The 16263-nt window shown below is 50.8% G+C and overlaps 1 protein-coding gene across 1 annotated transcript in view; it reads left to right on the forward strand.

Annotated features, from left to right (window-relative positions):
* The first annotated feature begins 236 nt into the window (after positions 1-236).
* Positions 237-16263, forward strand: part of PODXL2 (podocalyxin like 2) — a 32397-nt gene continuing 16370 nt past the window's right edge. Inside the window, exons 1-2 of the mRNA XM_032120817.1 lie at positions 237-353; positions 10584-10877. Of these exons, the coding sequence (XP_031976708.1) occupies positions 305-353; positions 10584-10877 (343 nt within the window). The 5' untranslated portion in view covers positions 237-304. The remainder of the gene's footprint in view (positions 354-10583; positions 10878-16263) is intronic.

Raw genomic sequence — 16263 nt, forward strand, 5'->3', positions numbered from 1 at the left:
GCCGGGGGGCTCCGGCCCGGGGGGGGGCGGCTCCGCAGCCAGAAATTAGGAGCAAACGCAGGGCTGCGCTCCGCCCCTGCCCCGCCGCTCCGTCCGCGCAGCCGGCGGGCAGTGCGGACCCCCCCGCCCGTTCCCCGCCCCCGGAGCGGCGGCAGCGGCGGCGGGAGGAGGCGGCGCCGGGCGGCGGGATGCGGTGCGGGGCCGGGCGGCGGGCGGGCGCGGCGGCGAGGGGCAGAGCCCGGCGGGCGGCGGGGCGGCCCCGCTCCCCGTGAAGAGGCGGCGCGGCAGGGCAGCGGCCGCCGCCATGCAGCCCTTGCACCGGGCCCCGGCGTTGCTGCTGCTTCTGGCCGCCGGTGAGTGAGGCTGCCGAGGCGGGGGTCGCCGCCATCCCTACGGGCCGGGGTGGGACCCCCCGCGGCGGGCTGGGCGGCGGGTGGGTGTCGATCCCCTCCGCGGGCACCGGGACCCCCGGCGGGAGCCGGGTCTGCTCACCCCCCGCCCCGGGGAACAGCGGTCCACCATGGGTCCGGGGCACCGGGACCTGTGCAGCAGGCAGGTCTCCATCACCCCACTGTTCCCCGCAGGCACCACAGAGCCCGGGGACCGCGACTTGAGCCGGCTCCCAGTCTCCGACCCCGGAGCTCTCCCTGTGTGCCGGGCACTGCCCCCCACCCGGGCATCAGAGCCCCCTGGGGCAGCCGGTGTGTGCCGCGGGACCCCCGGGCGTTGACAGGGCCCCCCGCGTTCCCGGCATGGCGGGCTGCGTGCACGTGGGTTACACCCCGCGGGGACGGGAGCTCCCCCGGCTCTCCTGCCCCGGAGATGGGGCACCGGCGCGGGACCCCCGGGGACCCCGCACGCCGTGGGGCACCGGCAGCGGGGGGTGGGTGGTCATGGCCCGGCCCGGCCCGGCCCGGCCGGGGTAGCCTCGGCTGCGGCAGCGCTGCCCCAGACCGCCCGGCCGGGTATCGATGGCTTCGTCTGGCGTCGTGGTGATTTTGCGAACTACCGCGAAACTGATACAAAGAACGGAACAACCACAAATTGCTCCGCGTTTCTCCAAGAGCCTCCTCTTGAAATTTGGAGGAGAGGTAGGGTGCCAGGGAAAGGCAATTAAGTGCAGGAATAATTATATTTGGAATAGTTATGAAGGCTCTGCTTCTATTTTTAAATAGTCTGGGGAAATTTCCCAACAAAGGGATCCCCCAAAGACCCGTGAGGCTGAGATTGTCCTCTTCCTCCCTAATCCATCCCTTTGTACGGAAATCTGGTTATTGTGGAACAGGAGTTCTGAACGGGGACATGTGAAGTGTGGGGGAGTCTTTGTCTTGAGTCATTCTGGCAGGGAGGGAAGGGCTGACTTACCAACCAGTCACTGTCTTCCAGCACGACCGAGCTGTGATACAGTGACATCCAGTCCCCTGGCACATCTCTCCTATTACCCCAATCTCCTGAAAACGTTCATGGGGAAATGTGTCATCTGTGGAGACACTCTGTCCATGGGCTGTGAGTCTCTGTCATCTGGGGCTCCCTAAAGAGAAGACATAAAGCCTTTTAGGTTTGCAAACAATAGTGAGCTTAAAGAGCAAAATGGATCTGAAAACCTGTTGGGGTTTTGTGCCAATACTCTGTGGCACAGAAGCAGTAAGTCTTTCCAGAGCTGAGCAGGGAGCCAGTTCTGTGGCTTCCTCCAGGCAGGTTGTCCACATTAAGGGAAAACCTTGGGCACAGCTGGCAAAGGTTCTTCAGCCGCATCTCAGCAGGAAAGCCCTGTCCCCAAATTCAGCCAAACCTCTGCCTCCTCCAGAGAAGAGTGTAAGATGTGAGGGGGGGAGCTAACACATTCCCACCCTGCCAATCTGCCAGCAAGGGTTGGCCCCATCCCCATAGCTTGAAAGCTACATTTGCTCTGCACAGGAAGATGGACCTCATGGTGGTTTTAAAATGTGGCAGCCAAAAGGACCACCGCTGGTACTGCTGTGCTGAGGGGAGGATATGCTTCCTATTCTGATGAGGCTGCTAGAAACTTTCTAGTACTGTTGTCCAGCTGGTGGTGATACGGAGGATTCGGGTCCTTGGCTTTCCCTGTGATCCTCTCTGCTGCCCTAGCAGGGAGAGGCATAGGGGTGGGAGGTGAGGAGCAGCTCCGAGGGACAGCTCAGTTCCTAGCCCAGTGAAATTTGTAATCCTGGTGGGCTGTGGCAGCACTGTGGGGCTGGACTCAGCTGGCCAGGCGTCCCCAGCCAACTGGGCTCCTGCCTAGATGGGAGGACAGAAGTGGAGATGCAGACTGCTGGGAATTTGTACATCAGGCTCTGTTCGGTTCACCGAGCTTTGTTCGGTGGTTCAGGATCAGTTCCAGTCTGAAATAATTCAGTGCACTCTGGCCTCACTTCTCCAGTCCCACAGGACAGCAATAGTTAATATCTGAGAAAGAACTGGATTGACTGTGTGTGGTTCCCCACATGTTTCCCTGGACTGGGAGCCTCCACAGACCTGCAGGATGTGCTGAAATGGGGCATGTGCCTCATCAAGGTCCCATCAGACCACCAGGCAGCACAAATCTGTTGGCAGAGTGTGGAAACATCTCTCCAGGCTCTAGGGTATCTGAGCCCCTTTGGTCTTGCAAGTAGAAAAATGCTGCAGGGAGGGAAGGAGGGAATTGGTCTCCTTCCTCTTTTTGTCTCCCCAGGTGCTTGTCTGCATGTGGGCTATTTAAGGTTTTTTTTCTCTTTCTGCCTGCTTAGAAGATGTCTTGTTAGCATTGTGTGAACAAGCCAGAGATGAGTGAGTATAGATCAGGATGAATGAAAATTCCCTGTTGTCTGTTTTTTCTTGGCCGCCTCGCTGCCATAAGGAAATGTTCATTTAATTGTAGGCATCAGGGGTAGAAATAACTACATTAAGCCCTCAAGGGGAAGCTGCTGGCGATGAGCTGGAGATCAGAGTGCACAGAAGTTTTCCCACTCACTCTGCATGGAAGAAGCTCCGGCATTTTATAGGTACATGGGTGAGCAGCAGAAGCACTGACAGCCCCGCTGCAGGGCCGGGGCAGAGGGGCTGGAAGAAGGTGCATCATGGCTTGCAGCTGGTGCTTGGGTGAACTGACTCCTCGTTCTTGCTGGCTGTTTGTCGAAACCAGGGCACTACTGAAACACGTAATCCCAAAAGAATGGAGAGAGGCTATTTGTCAGCCACACGAGCGCAGCCTGCACCGAGGCCAAGCAAACACGTGTATTGGTTTGTTCAGAGGGCCAGGGATGCTGGCAAGGAAGGTACACCCTGCTGGGGCTCAGATCAGCCCCCCCACTGTCCCAGTGCCTGGTGAAGCCCTGTTGTGGTTACCAGGCTTTGGATGTACATTCTTGGTTGGGATTAATTTGTTAGTGTTGGGAAACCACCTTTGCAGCCCTCCCTCTATATGCCAACTGCAACCATGGCTCTTCTTGTCCTGCCTGGTGTTGTGAAGGTAGTCAGAACCCATATATGTGCCCTGGGACCACTAAACCTTTGCATGAGCTTTTTTTACCTAGGATGCATGAGGCTGTTTGGAGAGTGGAGCATCTTGGAGGTGCGGTGTGTGGCAGGATGGTTGTCATTGCTCTGCTGCAGGGGCTGGAGTAGAGTGTAACCATTTTGTGCTCAGTGTTGTGCCAGGAGTTTTAAAGACCTTTTGAGGTGTAAAGGTTTCAGTTACATTTTGATAGGCAACCGTGTCTCAAGGGAAGTCACTCAGGCACCTGAGGTAGTGCTTGCTCTGCCTGGGCAGGAAGCCCTTGCAGAAGAAGCAGCCACAAGCCTTTATTTAGTGTGGTGGAAATCAGGCTGAGCACTGTGGGGTACGGAGTCCAGGCTGGGGCAGAGTGAGAAGAGGAAGCACAGGCCTGGTGAGACAGATGAAATGCTTTGGGCCTATGAGAGGGCAAAGAAGTCTGTGGGCTGTGGTTTTTCTCTTAGATCAGTGGCTTTCATCCTGTGGTCTGTTAACCCCTGGGGGCCCATGAGCTGTTTGAAGAGGCCTATAAAGGTGACTGAAGAAAGAAAATTCACTTCTGCTGTGTAGAACTGTCTACCCAATGCTGTTTCCCATGGAGCTGCGTCTCCCCTGGCCCCGAGCTGGGAGCTGCCATTGTCGATAGCGAGAATCGTGGAGGAGAGCAGACGTTGCAGCAGCAGAGGAGGGAGGTGTGAAGGCTACGAGACAATCTGGGGAGGGAGTGAAGGCAAACAGTCTGGGGAGACTGAGACCAAGTGAGATTGTGAGTCCTGCCATGAATGGTTGGGCGGAGGGGGGAGGACAGGCAGGCTTGTTGAAGGGTCTGTGACCTGCTTGCATGGAGTCTCCTGTGTACAAATGGAGGGAGGTGTTTAGAGCAGTCCTGATGTTACAGATCCTCAGTACAGCAGACCTGACTCATTTTGGCGCTGGGGATGAGGATGCCCAGCACTCCTGGACATCAGGCCCCAGTGCTGCCTAAGGGCACGTCTGCAATTACCTGCAAAAGCAGGTGCATCCCCTGGCAGTGCCTTGCTGTTTCCCATGGATATACCTGGGCCTGTGTGCTGGGGATGTTCTCTGCTGAAATGCCAAGGGAGCAGATGTTGGCCGTTCTTTGCGAGGTAGTGCCCACTCAGTACGTGCAGGCACACACTCCCTGCAGCTGGGTGTTGGAGCTCTCATTATGCTTGCTGTAAGGAGCTGTAAAAGCTTAAAGATGCTGGCACAACATCCCTCTAAAGAGCTGTCCCATTGCAAGGGCTTCTTCCCTTGTGTCTTGACCCTCGTGTTGGTGTAGGTTGGTACGTATGTGCTCCCTGCAGACCCAGTGCTTTTTCTATTGCTTTCTAAAATGTACTGGAGCCACAGGAAGGGGGATGGTTTTAGAGGGACGCTCAGTAAGGGACCTGGTTGCTGGCAGTACCAGAGGAGGATGGCAGTCTGATCTTGTTTTCTGAAGCCCTAATTGGAAATTATCTCGGAGATTAGGGCCATGGCTGGGTGTGTAAGTAGTCTAGGGGAGAGCAGCCTTAAGGCTGTGTGGAGCTGGAATGGTAGAGGTCTCTTAGGTGGAGTGTCTCAGAACAGGTATGATCTGTAACTCTGAATGAGCACCAAAAGAACTTGGTTTGATACACAGTCATCCCATATGCTTCCCTGTGCAAGCTGCTGAGGGTTTGGAGTGCACAGGCTCCAGGTGACTGTGTGGGAATCAGCTTGGACATCCCTCAGTCAAACAACATTTCTTTCTCTTCCTCCACTGGCCATGGTTGGGATCCTTTTTTGTTATTTAAATTACCCTACATTTTGCTATGTTCTGGAAGTGGTTTGTGCCGTTGGCCGTTCTGCCCTGGGGCCTCTCTCCTCTCTGCCCTTGGGCCTTGCTCCCCGGCCTTTCCAGGCACGGTGGTCTGGGGGAGGGAATATCCCTGGCAGATGCTTCCCTCATCTGGTCGTTGTGTTTCTGTCCTAACTGATTATCAGTAAATGACCCATTCCTGACCCAGCTCTCCTAGGAAATAACATTGTTGGGTAGCTCCTGGGTGTGGGGTGGGCTTGAAAGGAAGGTCAACGGTAGCAGGGCCAGATGGACATTCTTGTGGCTGCTGTGTTGGCAATACCAAGATGCTCTGACCTCCCTCCGTGGTACCCATTGTACAAGTGTGCTTGGATGGGGAGTGCAGGCTCTGCTAGTTGGTGGTGACAGACAGGTACATCAGGGTGTGCTCCAGGCAAATGTTCTTCCTCTCAGCAGGCTGATCCTGCCTCATGTTCTTCCTCTCAGCAGGCTGATCCTGCCTCCGTGGCACTGTGGTGTAGCCACAACACTCAGGAAGGAGAGGTAAAACCAACCTTCTGTTGGGTAAACTGAAGAGCACTCCAGCCCCTCTATAGATCAAGTCAATGTGATGACATCTTAAGGGATGATTGCATGTTTCCTTGGAGAGAAATTGAGGTTTGCTTGTTATTAATTAAAAGCAAAAAAATTTTAAAGGCTGACAGTCACAGCCAGATTCCATTTCATCTCCCCAAATCTCTCTTCTCATTTCAGCTGGACACAGAAATTACTTATTTCCTCTTTCACTTCCAGTCCTGTTCAATAGGCCACTTGGGAGCTTTTAAACAGCTGCCCTGTCCCACGGAGAGGTGACTTGCTTTGTGGCAAAGGCATGAAGTGATTCTTGGTCAGCTAACGTGGAAAATACTATGGGGTTCTTTTAGAATTATTTAGAATTGTGAAAATGCTCTAATTCACAGCACTTTGTGAGAAAGATGGCAGATACTCTTTCTTCAGATTTTTTTTTCCCCACTGTTGAGTGGAACTCCCTCATCTCCTTGTCTGGGGCTGTTATGCTGAATCCTCTGCTGAGCTGAACAGAACAAGCTTTGCCACTTTGACTTAGAACTGTTTTCTGAGGGGTCAGTGAGGTCAGCACTAGCAAACTCGTTTCATCTGTATCCTCCTGGCTGGCTTTTTTTCAGTGGCCTCAGAAAGGTAACACTGCAGCATTATTCCCTGCTGTAGGAATCGCCCCATTTTGCTCCTTATAGAGGTGAAACATCTTTTGCATTGTCTCCACACGTCAGCTCTGTGGGTGCTGGCAGCAGGACAGCACCCAGCCAGCGCGGGCACTCCCATCCTGGTTTTGGTGCTCTCTGCCTTTGTTCCCTCTCCCCCTCCACCTACCTCTCCCACTTTCTCTCCTTTCTTGCCGCTCCTCTGTCTGCTCTGGGAGGGTTTTTCCTCCCGTGCTCACAGCCCTGCTGTTTCCCCGAAGGCTGGCTGCCCTCTTTAGCATGCAGAGCCTCATCTCCTCCAGGTTACGCAGAGGTGCCGCAAAAATAGAAATGAGAGACAAACGCCCCATTGAAGCAGCTGGTGAGCCCTGGCTCCGTTCCCTGCTCCCTCCCATCTACAGTTGCAGGGCTTTATTCATTTGTTTCTTTATTCCTATCACTTGATCTGCCTTTTAGAATACAAAATCGGGAGACTGATGGCTGATAGAAGTTGTTTAATCCCTGTTTCCCATCCCAGGAGGAAAATGGCCTGCAACTGTGGTCTTGGGCATTAGATTTCCTCTCTCAGCTGTGCTCCCCTGCCTCCCAGCTCAGCTCATGCTTTGATTCTTTCTTTGCCATGGAGTTGACAGCTGCATGGAGCTCCTTTATGAGAGGCTTGAAAGAGAGGGGGAGGATGGCAAGTCTTGGGGCTGCTTTTTGGCACCCCAAGCCTTTGAATTTTTGCTGCTGGTGCAGAAGGTATGAATGAAGTGGTGTCAGGATGGTGTCTGGAGAGGTACTGGTGTGGTGGTGCTGTTAGCTCTGGGGTATTTGGGCTGTGCTGGAACAGAGGGTTCCCCCAGACCAGTCTCTGCATCCTGTGCCTGTAGATAAGGCCCCAAGGTGTTGCTCACATCCGCCCCAGGAGACACCTGTCTTGATCAGGCTGTGCATGACTCATTCTTAGGGATGAGGTGGTGTAGTTTTATCATGGGCTGAGGACAGCGCAGCATCCCGGTAAACCAGATAATGCAGCTTAAGGGGTTTTAACTGGGTAAACACTTCAGAGTTAAAGGAAGGTAAACAAACTCCCAGCATCCGAGCTTCCCACATGGATGGAAATAGCTCTCTGGATTACCAGGTTCACCTGCCATGAGATGTCTGTTGTAGAAGTGGTGGGATGGGTTGTGGCTGAGCTCTGGAGTCAGCCCAAACAGGGTGCAGCTGATGGAAACAGAGGTTTGAGGCGGTGTAGATGCTGGCGCAGAAGTATATTTTGAGGCTTTGCCCTGCTGCTGGGGAGACCCAGGATGTGTTTTATAGTGTGCCACATCAGCCATTTCTCTGCTAATGGGAGTCAGGGGAAACTGAGGCATTGGGGTGGATAAGGAGCTTGCTCAGGATCCAGGCAGTCAGTTGCAGTCACATATAAACCAAATATTCCATGTGGCCTTGGACCTGCCATGGTCTCTCCCTATTCTTCTGCTCTCCTTTGCTGGATAACTTGGAGAATATATTTCTTTTCTCCTTGTTGCTGCTCTCTGTCATGTTTGCTTAAGCTGTAAGCTCCTCAAGATGAGTGCTCTCTCTGGTGGGCTGCTCAGTGATGCAGGTGTTGTCTGTCAGCTGGGGAAGCTCGCATTCAAACCTGCTGAGCACCCCTGGGTCAGCACGGGGCTGGCTTGGCCAGGTCTTCCCAGGTCCGTGCTCATGCACAAGGGATGTGTGAGTTCTCGATTCCAGCTGTGGACTTCACTGTTTGTCCATGGCCTGAGAACTAGCACATCTCTAGAGATGCCCTGAGGTGCTTGGTTGGCTCTGTGATGCTGTAGCAGCTTCCTTCCTTTTTGATAATCTGCCTCTTTTGCCATTCCCTTTTTGTTGCAGCTCAGGCCTCAGCTGATCTTGCCTTGGATCAATAGGGCAAAAATAAACAAGATTGAGAAGTGCTGAAGCCTGGCCCAAGTGTGTATGGGAAAGGGTAACCAATATTGGATTTTGCTGAGTTCAGAGAATAGTGGAGGAAGGTGGAGAGAGTCAGAGCAGGCAGAAGACTTAAGAAATGCATTTCTGGCTCCTAGCATCTCCAGGACGGGTTTGGTAATCAGTCTGTCAGGTGAGCAGTGACTCCCAGACTTCTTCTGCCAACAAGCCAATGTTGTCAATGAATGCACCAGGGCCAACCCATCTGCCACTGCCCCATAGCTCATCTTAGCACATGCCCTGGTTTGGATTTGTGCTTCTGGGATGTGGAGTTGTAGGGCACAGTGGTGGGAAGCAACATTGGGAGGTTGCCTCTTCTGTGCCCTTGCCCGAAGGCAGTTCAGCTCTGCTTAAATCATTTCAGGCCATGTGTATCCAGATCTGTGTGCAGCACCCAGGTGATGTCTCAGCAGTGCTTTGGAAAATCTCTGTTTCTAATGCTTCACGGCTCTGCAAGGATTTTCACATCTGCATTCCAGTGGTATCTCAGAGCTGTTTCTTTCCTCTTAAGACATTTCTAATGGATGTTTTCCTATCTTGTATCAGAAATGTTTTGTGCTAGTTCTCAAGGGGGCAACTTACCACTTTATGCTATTTCTTTTCATAATATTTCTGTTATTCCCATTCTCAAGATTACCTAGCTGTACCTACAGTTTTTCTGTGTAGTGAGGATGTCTCCTCGCTTTGTGTCCTTGGCTAATTTCATTATCATGTTCCTACTTTTTGTTCCAAGGTCATTTATGAAAATGTGATAGAACAGCAGATCCAAGGACAAACCTTGAGGAACTCCACTAGTAGCCTCCCTCCAGCACAAGCCTCTGTCATTTTTTGTGTAGCCAATGCCTTACACTTCTCCTGCTAATAGGTGTCTTTTCTTGTGTCTCTTGTAATTCTGCATGAGGCACTGTATCAGATATTTGACTGAAGTCCAGATGGATTAGAGCTGCTGCATTTCTGTTGTCTAGAAAATCAGTTATCAAAGAAAAATACCAAATTAGTCTTCATTTCAGCTTATTCAATTAGTTCAGTTCAGTGACTAGTTCATTAACAATTGAGAAACTGAGTCTGAGCTGAGAAAGCAAGAAAATTTGTCCTTTTTTTCTTCTAATTATGAATAAAAATCAGCTGTGAGAGGATGAGATCTTCTAGTTTTGATGTTCTGAATAATAGAGGGCTGCAAAGCAAATGGTTCAGTTCACCCAAATTAGTTACTTTGCTTGCTTAACAAAACTGTTTTAAATGTAAAACAGCTTTTGGTAATTTTATTTTTTCCGTATGCCTCCATATTTATAATGGTATTTATCGGCTGAATAAAGCCAAGTTCCAGGTGCTGTTTTCTTGCATTTTGATTGAAGTTCAATATGCATGTGAATGTACCTTGACACAAATCACAATTAAAGTCTCATCTAGGAATCAAGAAGTGTCAGTCAATCCTTCTAATAGTTAAAATGGAAATAATAAGAGTATAATGTTGAAAGAAAAGTGCAAAATGCAGCTTGCTTCCCTGCTTAGTGTTGGGTAGATGTTTGCTGTTGTCACAATATAATTCTTGCCTGTAACAGTCAGCCCTTCCTTATGAAGACCAACAATGTGAGTGCGTTGAAGTTCAAACAAAAAAAATAGATTTTTACCCTACAGATTTAAAACATGATCAATACTGGTTGTAAATAATATTGGTTTGAATCAGTCCAGCTGAATATAATGTAGCTGCAGATCAGGACAGTCTGATAGAAACTGTCACTGTTTTTACAAGGCCAGAGTTTCATGGCTGAAGTATAAGACATTCCACCTCCCCTCCAGGGTGGGTGATTAACAAGGCACCCCATCCTTTAAAGAGGCAAAAACACCTCAGAGAGGGTGAATCATCACCCCAGAAAGAGAGGTCCCCCAGGCTGGGTGATTGCTTGGTACAGGCTCCTCCGGATGTGAATGCTCCTCTGCATGCTTGTGGATGTTTCCCAGAATACTGTAATTTTCCTCATCAGCTGAGAGCACAGCCCATCTTCGGGGCAGGTTGGTTTGGCAGGAGCAGGCTTCAAGGGGAAGACAAGCCAGTGGGTGTCATTCCTCTCTCTGATGTGTGTTTACTGTCGTTATACAGGGACCTTGTGCCTCTGCCTTGCCTCCTCAGAGGACCCAACTGCCGATGGCCTCACATCAACTTCCCTGCTGGAATTTGCTATGATGTCCCACTTGGAGGCCATGAATTCCCACGAGCAAACCAGCCCGGAGGCTGCAGAGCCGGACCTTGCCCCTGGCTCTCTGCATGCTGCTCCAGGGTCGGGCTTTGCCAGCGAGGAGAATGAGGAGTCCAAGATCTTGCAGCCCCCACAGTACTTCTGGGAAGATGGGGGAGAGCTCAATGACTCCAGCCTGGACTTGGGACCAGCAACAGGTAAGATATTTTTACCCCATTCTTCCTCTCCAATCTGCAGGGACTCTGGGGAAGTGGAAGGATGCAGGGGTCTATCTTCCTGCTTTGACACAACTCACTAAGAGGGCCTGAGATTAAACGTCAGCTCTATTTTCTCACCTCAGTGCCTGATGTGTCCCCAGTGAATCGTGAGCAAGCACAGGCTTTAGAAACCAAGTTACAGTTGAGCTTTTATTCCTGAGCTGCTATGAGCTGGGAAAAGCATTGCCTCCATCTAGTTTCCCATTGCCTCACGCCCTCCTTTCACCTGCCCCCTTTTATGCTCTCTTCTCTCTTCCTTTTTTTCTGTTGCTGTCTATTAAGCACAACTTTAGGGTCTCGAGAGTCCAACCGAGATCAAGGCTGTCTTAGGGTTTGGGTCAGAGCTGGGTTCCCTGGATCAAATTCTGGATTCCTCCCTCTGTGGCTTCAGTGGGGATTTGGTCCAAGAGAAGACCGCAGGTTTTGTCCCTTGGGCAGCTGTCCTGTTGCCTACCCTGTCCTGCTACTTCCTGAGAAGTCATGACCAAAATGGGTTTCATTGGCATTTGAGCTCGCTTTCCTCTGTGGGGTGTTTTTGTGAGAACACTGAGTCCCCTCAGTAGTCTCTCCCCAAGCCCCTCACTGGCTTTGAGATGCCTGCAGGGAGAGGGATGGGAGGAAGGAGGAGGTACATTGCAGGGTTTCCAGTAGCTTAGGAGATTATTTCACATGCTCCTGCTCTTAAGTGTCTTGTGGGGCATGTATTAAGTGTTACCCAAGGACCAGGCTTCAGCCTTATCCCTCCTCCCTTATCCAGTATCACTCTCAGCAGGTCTGACTGAGGTCTGCAGTTAGAAAGCACAAGTCCCGTTTTATCCCCGCTCCTGTTTCTGTGACCTTAAAAAACACCTGTGCTCACACAGGGCTGAGAGCTGCAGCAGAGCCATGGCTTGGGTTGCCCACTGAGGCACAGTGCACGCTCTGTGGGGCAAGGGCCATCCCAGCTTAGGTCTCCGAAGCCCTTTGCTCACTGGCGGTGCTGCTACACGTGTCTGGCCGTGCTCTCGCTGCCCTGGGGCGCTCGCAGGCCTGGCCGTGGGGCAGCGGGGCAGCGATGCTGGGGCGGGCGGATGGTGCCGCATCCCTGGGCTGTGCTCTGGCTCAGCCGCTCTCGGCTCCGGCAGCGCTCAGCGGCGCTTTTCTTGGTGTGCCAGCAGGCACCTGCATGTCCTCACAGATCTGGACGTGACTTGGAGAACAGCGTGTGCTTGTGCATTGAGAGCGAGATGACTGGGTACCGAACCCAGCCTTGCCTCCTGCACGTGTCTCGCCCCATTTGCATGCAGAACACGCTGCTCTCTCCTTCCGTTCTCGCCTGCAGTACTTTCCTCCAGGAACAGATGTGCTCTTTCAGCTGTCCTTTATGCGTACCCTGCCCTATCCGCTGCCCAGCTAACCGCTGCTCTGCTTCCAAGTGCTGTTTCTTCCCCTGACCATTGCTGTGTCCAGAGCTCATGTCTCAATGGCATTTCAGAACCTTGGTTAATAGAACAGTTTGAATTATTCAAGAGCTGGGAGTGCATTTCTACTTAAAATTTAATTAGAAACCTGCCGTGTGTCATTTTACAAAAAAGGATATCGTAATAGCATCCCTAAATTGGGCAGTCTTCTCCTGTCATGCAAAGCCTCTGTATGAGAGATGCACACAACCAATGGAACTTACATGCTGCATGTGTGACAGATGCCATGTGATACGTTGTGGAACTGTGTGATGACATCTGTTAGGTTATTTTCAATGTATAAACCCATTAAACAGTTTTAAACAGCTGCTGTTTAAGGAAAAAAAAGTTTATGGTGTAAGTTTTCCTTATGTGAGATTTCGTTCAGTGAAGTGTAGCCCAGCATAGTTGGTAGCTCTGTCCCAGGCGCACACACTGGAAACGCTGCATCAGTCAAGGCACACAACAGGACTGTTGTACTCCTAGAGAGAGAAAATTACCTGCTGTGAAAGGAGATCTGTGCTGGCTTCTTACTGTGTTTGTATAAAAATACTGGGCCTGAACTGGTGGTGGTCTTGCAGATAGGCCAGATCTCCTGCTATTCAAAAGCTGTATTAGTCATTTCCATCTCTCCTTTTTTTATGTCCCTCTGAACTCTGTGTAGGGAGACTCCCCTGCCTTTGTGTGACTTCGAGGCTGCAAGAGCTAAAAAGCAATAACAATCTGCAGCTGCCTTTTTTTTTTTTTTTTTGCTAAGCGCACAAAAAACATCCTTTAAAAATATTTCTAGAAAACATGTGGCATCTAGGGCCACCTGTTAGTCCATTAGAAAGTGAGAACAAACTCCCAGTGGCAGAGCACAGCTCAGCCTGGGGCTCTGGTTCTCCTGAATAATGTGCTTTTGCTGATTTATGCTATGGAACAGTGAATCTCTATTGACATCAGTGAGCACCAGCCTGCGGAAGGGCCCTGACATTTGTCTCATTCTGTCTGAGGGTGCACAGAAGTGTGCACTTGCATGTGTGTCACCCCATGCACAGCTGCTACCTGGCAGAGCCACATGTGGAAGAGATGGATTAGGTCTGATGGGAATTTGGATGCCATATCCTTATGGAGAGAAGCAAGTGTGTGATTTGTACTTCAGCCAAAAGGCAAGTCAGTGGAGCTGTGAACCTGTTACTTCTGCATCCTTTCAGGCTTCCAGGGAACCCAGAAGCTTTTCAGGTTGTAGTTTGGGTTTGGCTGCTTTGCCTCACCTTTGGTAGCAGATTGGCCTGAGCCACAGATAACTCTGAAGAGAGAGTGGACCTGCAGGGTCTTGCATCTGGCCCTTTCTATCCTCCTTTCCTTTCATCCCATTTCTCCATCTTGTTTTGCCTGGAGGCTTCCAGTCCTCTGTGTTTCCTACTGCTACACAGATATCCTGGGCAACAGATAAAACATCTCATCCAGCTTTAGGGCTAGAAGATGGGAGTCAATAGGACTGTAGGTGTCTTTGAATCCCTTGCTTTTGGTGAAGGAGTTACATGGTGGTGTATCCACCCTGGAGTGCTCCCTGTTTGCAGCTCTTGGTGCTCTCCTTTGGCTCAGTCAGGATGCACTGCCCCACACCTTCCTCTCTTCCAGCGAAGGCTTGAGGCTGAGGCAGTCTAATCGTTAATTCCTGGGAAGTGTGGCTCCTGAAAATGGGCACAAGACTTGTGACTGTCTAGTGCATGAGGGCATTTAGTCCCTCTCCTCCCCTGCCCAACAGCTGAGTGCCCAAGGATTGGAGTGCATCATCCCATTTTCCAGGGTTACAGTGGGCTGGCATGAAGCTCACTTCATTACAGCCAGAGACTGCTCTTTTAGCTTCAAGGTACTTGAAGTCCAAGTACTGGGAGCTATCAAAACTAGTCTTATAGATTGGTGATTTCCTAGGACAGCATGTGGTGCTTTGTGGGAGGGGGGAGGAAATTTTAATCTTTTAATTATTCATAGTAATTAGCAGAAGGGATTCCCAGGAGAGTTAGGATGAGGGATAGTAGGACAGACAAGTTAGAAAGACTATGTTCAAGGAAAAGTAAGTTTTCTGACCAGCTAATGGAATAAAATACCTTCCATCTTCTCTGATAGTGAGATTCACTTCCTTCCATGATGAATTACTTGCCTCTGGCCAGAGAGATCCCGGTATCTCTCATCCTTACTGAAATCTGCTGCCTCTTCATCCAGACTGACAGCAGATCTGCAGTTCTTAATACCATCTTCAAGCCAAGCATTAATGAAATGAAGCACCTGGTAAAGACTGTCTCCATAAGCAGCTTAGTGCTGAGCAGCCGCCTGCCCGAGCTCTGCTCCCGGGGTGCCTCATGTTTATGCCCTGGTTTAGTGGACAGGGACACGTTGGGTGATCTGTCTTGGGACCAGCCAGCTCGGTCGAGACATTGCTGCCAAAGGCTGACCCGTGGCAGAGGGTTTCTCTGGGCATGGTGTTACCCTGGTGCAGCTATCCCTGACTGATGGTGCTTGGCTGAGGATGGCTTATTCTGGCTTTGTTGCAGTCCACGTGCTGAGCTGGAATAAGGTATGAGGCTGTTTGGGAACAGCTGTAGTCCTTGGTGCCTGGTTTGTACCTCAGGCAAATTCAACAATAATGAGGCCTAACCACTTTGCTACTTTGGGTCTCTCTTTTGGCTGTGATCTCTTTTGTGTGTGTGGACTTGTCTTGAAGTCGTGGATAATAACTTCTCCTAGCTCTTCTGGAAGATTAGTATATTAGCCCCAACTGGCTCAGTTCCAGCACCAGTAATTGTATTTTGCCTCTCTGAAATCCCCCTGCAGTTTCAATCAGCTGGAGTATGACTTTTTTGCAGTAAGCCTTATTGTTCTATACTGCTAAAAGGAGAGCAGATACAGTTTCTGACCTGGCTGCATTTTTAGTAGAGTGCCCCTTGTGATTCCCAACATTGGCAGATGTTTTAGTGTGGATGATGCTATGTGTTGTGATTGGAGCCCAGGAATGGTCTTGTCTTTATTACAGTACCTTCTAGTTATCAGTAATTCAATCACTGGTTAACATGACCTTCCAGTTTAATCCAATAAACACCTTATGGTCAGGTTATGTGTACTAAAAACAATGAGGATCACCCTCTTGCTGAGCTGTCACAGTTGCTTTAAACAGTTAATAGCAAATACCGGGTAGGGAACCTTGTGGGGCAGTAACTGAGACCAGCTCTTCTAAATGATGGAGAAGCAGAAATGTAATGAATTAAATGTCTGGCTAGGGAATCGTGCTTTGGCACAATGCCATGTCGTGGCCCATCTGGTGTCAGGGAAGTTTTGTTATTGATTTTGGAGGAAGCAGGACATTGCCTGAATGGTGGCTTTTGCGGAGGTTTGAAGCTCATGTTCACCTCTCGCAGGGACAATCATCTCCCCAGGCGAAGGAGATGCATCTGTGTGACCCAGACCTGGGTCTGCTGGGAGGTGCAAAGGGCAGGACTTGGAAAGGCTGTGAAAGATGATTTTTTCAAAAAATACTGCCTGAGGGTTTTTGTAAGAGAGCTTGGAAGGGAGAAGCTGGGGGATTGTGGGAGGCAGCTGGATGCTGCAATATGAGTAATATCACTACTGATGGAAAGCATTAAGGGGTGAAGCTAAGGATGTGGTGGCAAAGAGGTGAGATAGAGGTGTGGAATTTCATATCGGTGAACCAGACTCCCAAGGGGATGGTGTGGCTGAGAAGCTCTGGGAGGGCACATGACGTAGAGCTGTGTCTGCCTGTTACACTCCTCTGGTCCATCCCTGCTAGACTGTTTGGGCAGAGGTGCTGGGACAGTTTCATGGTTCCAGTGGTCGATTCTTCTGAGCTGTCCCTCTCTGTGATCAGGCCGGCTGCATTGTGGCTT

Source organism: Corvus moneduloides, chromosome 11 (assembly GCF_009650955.1).
Source record: "Corvus moneduloides isolate bCorMon1 chromosome 11, bCorMon1.pri, whole genome shotgun sequence".
NCBI lineage: Eukaryota > Metazoa > Chordata > Aves > Passeriformes > Corvidae > Corvus > Corvus moneduloides.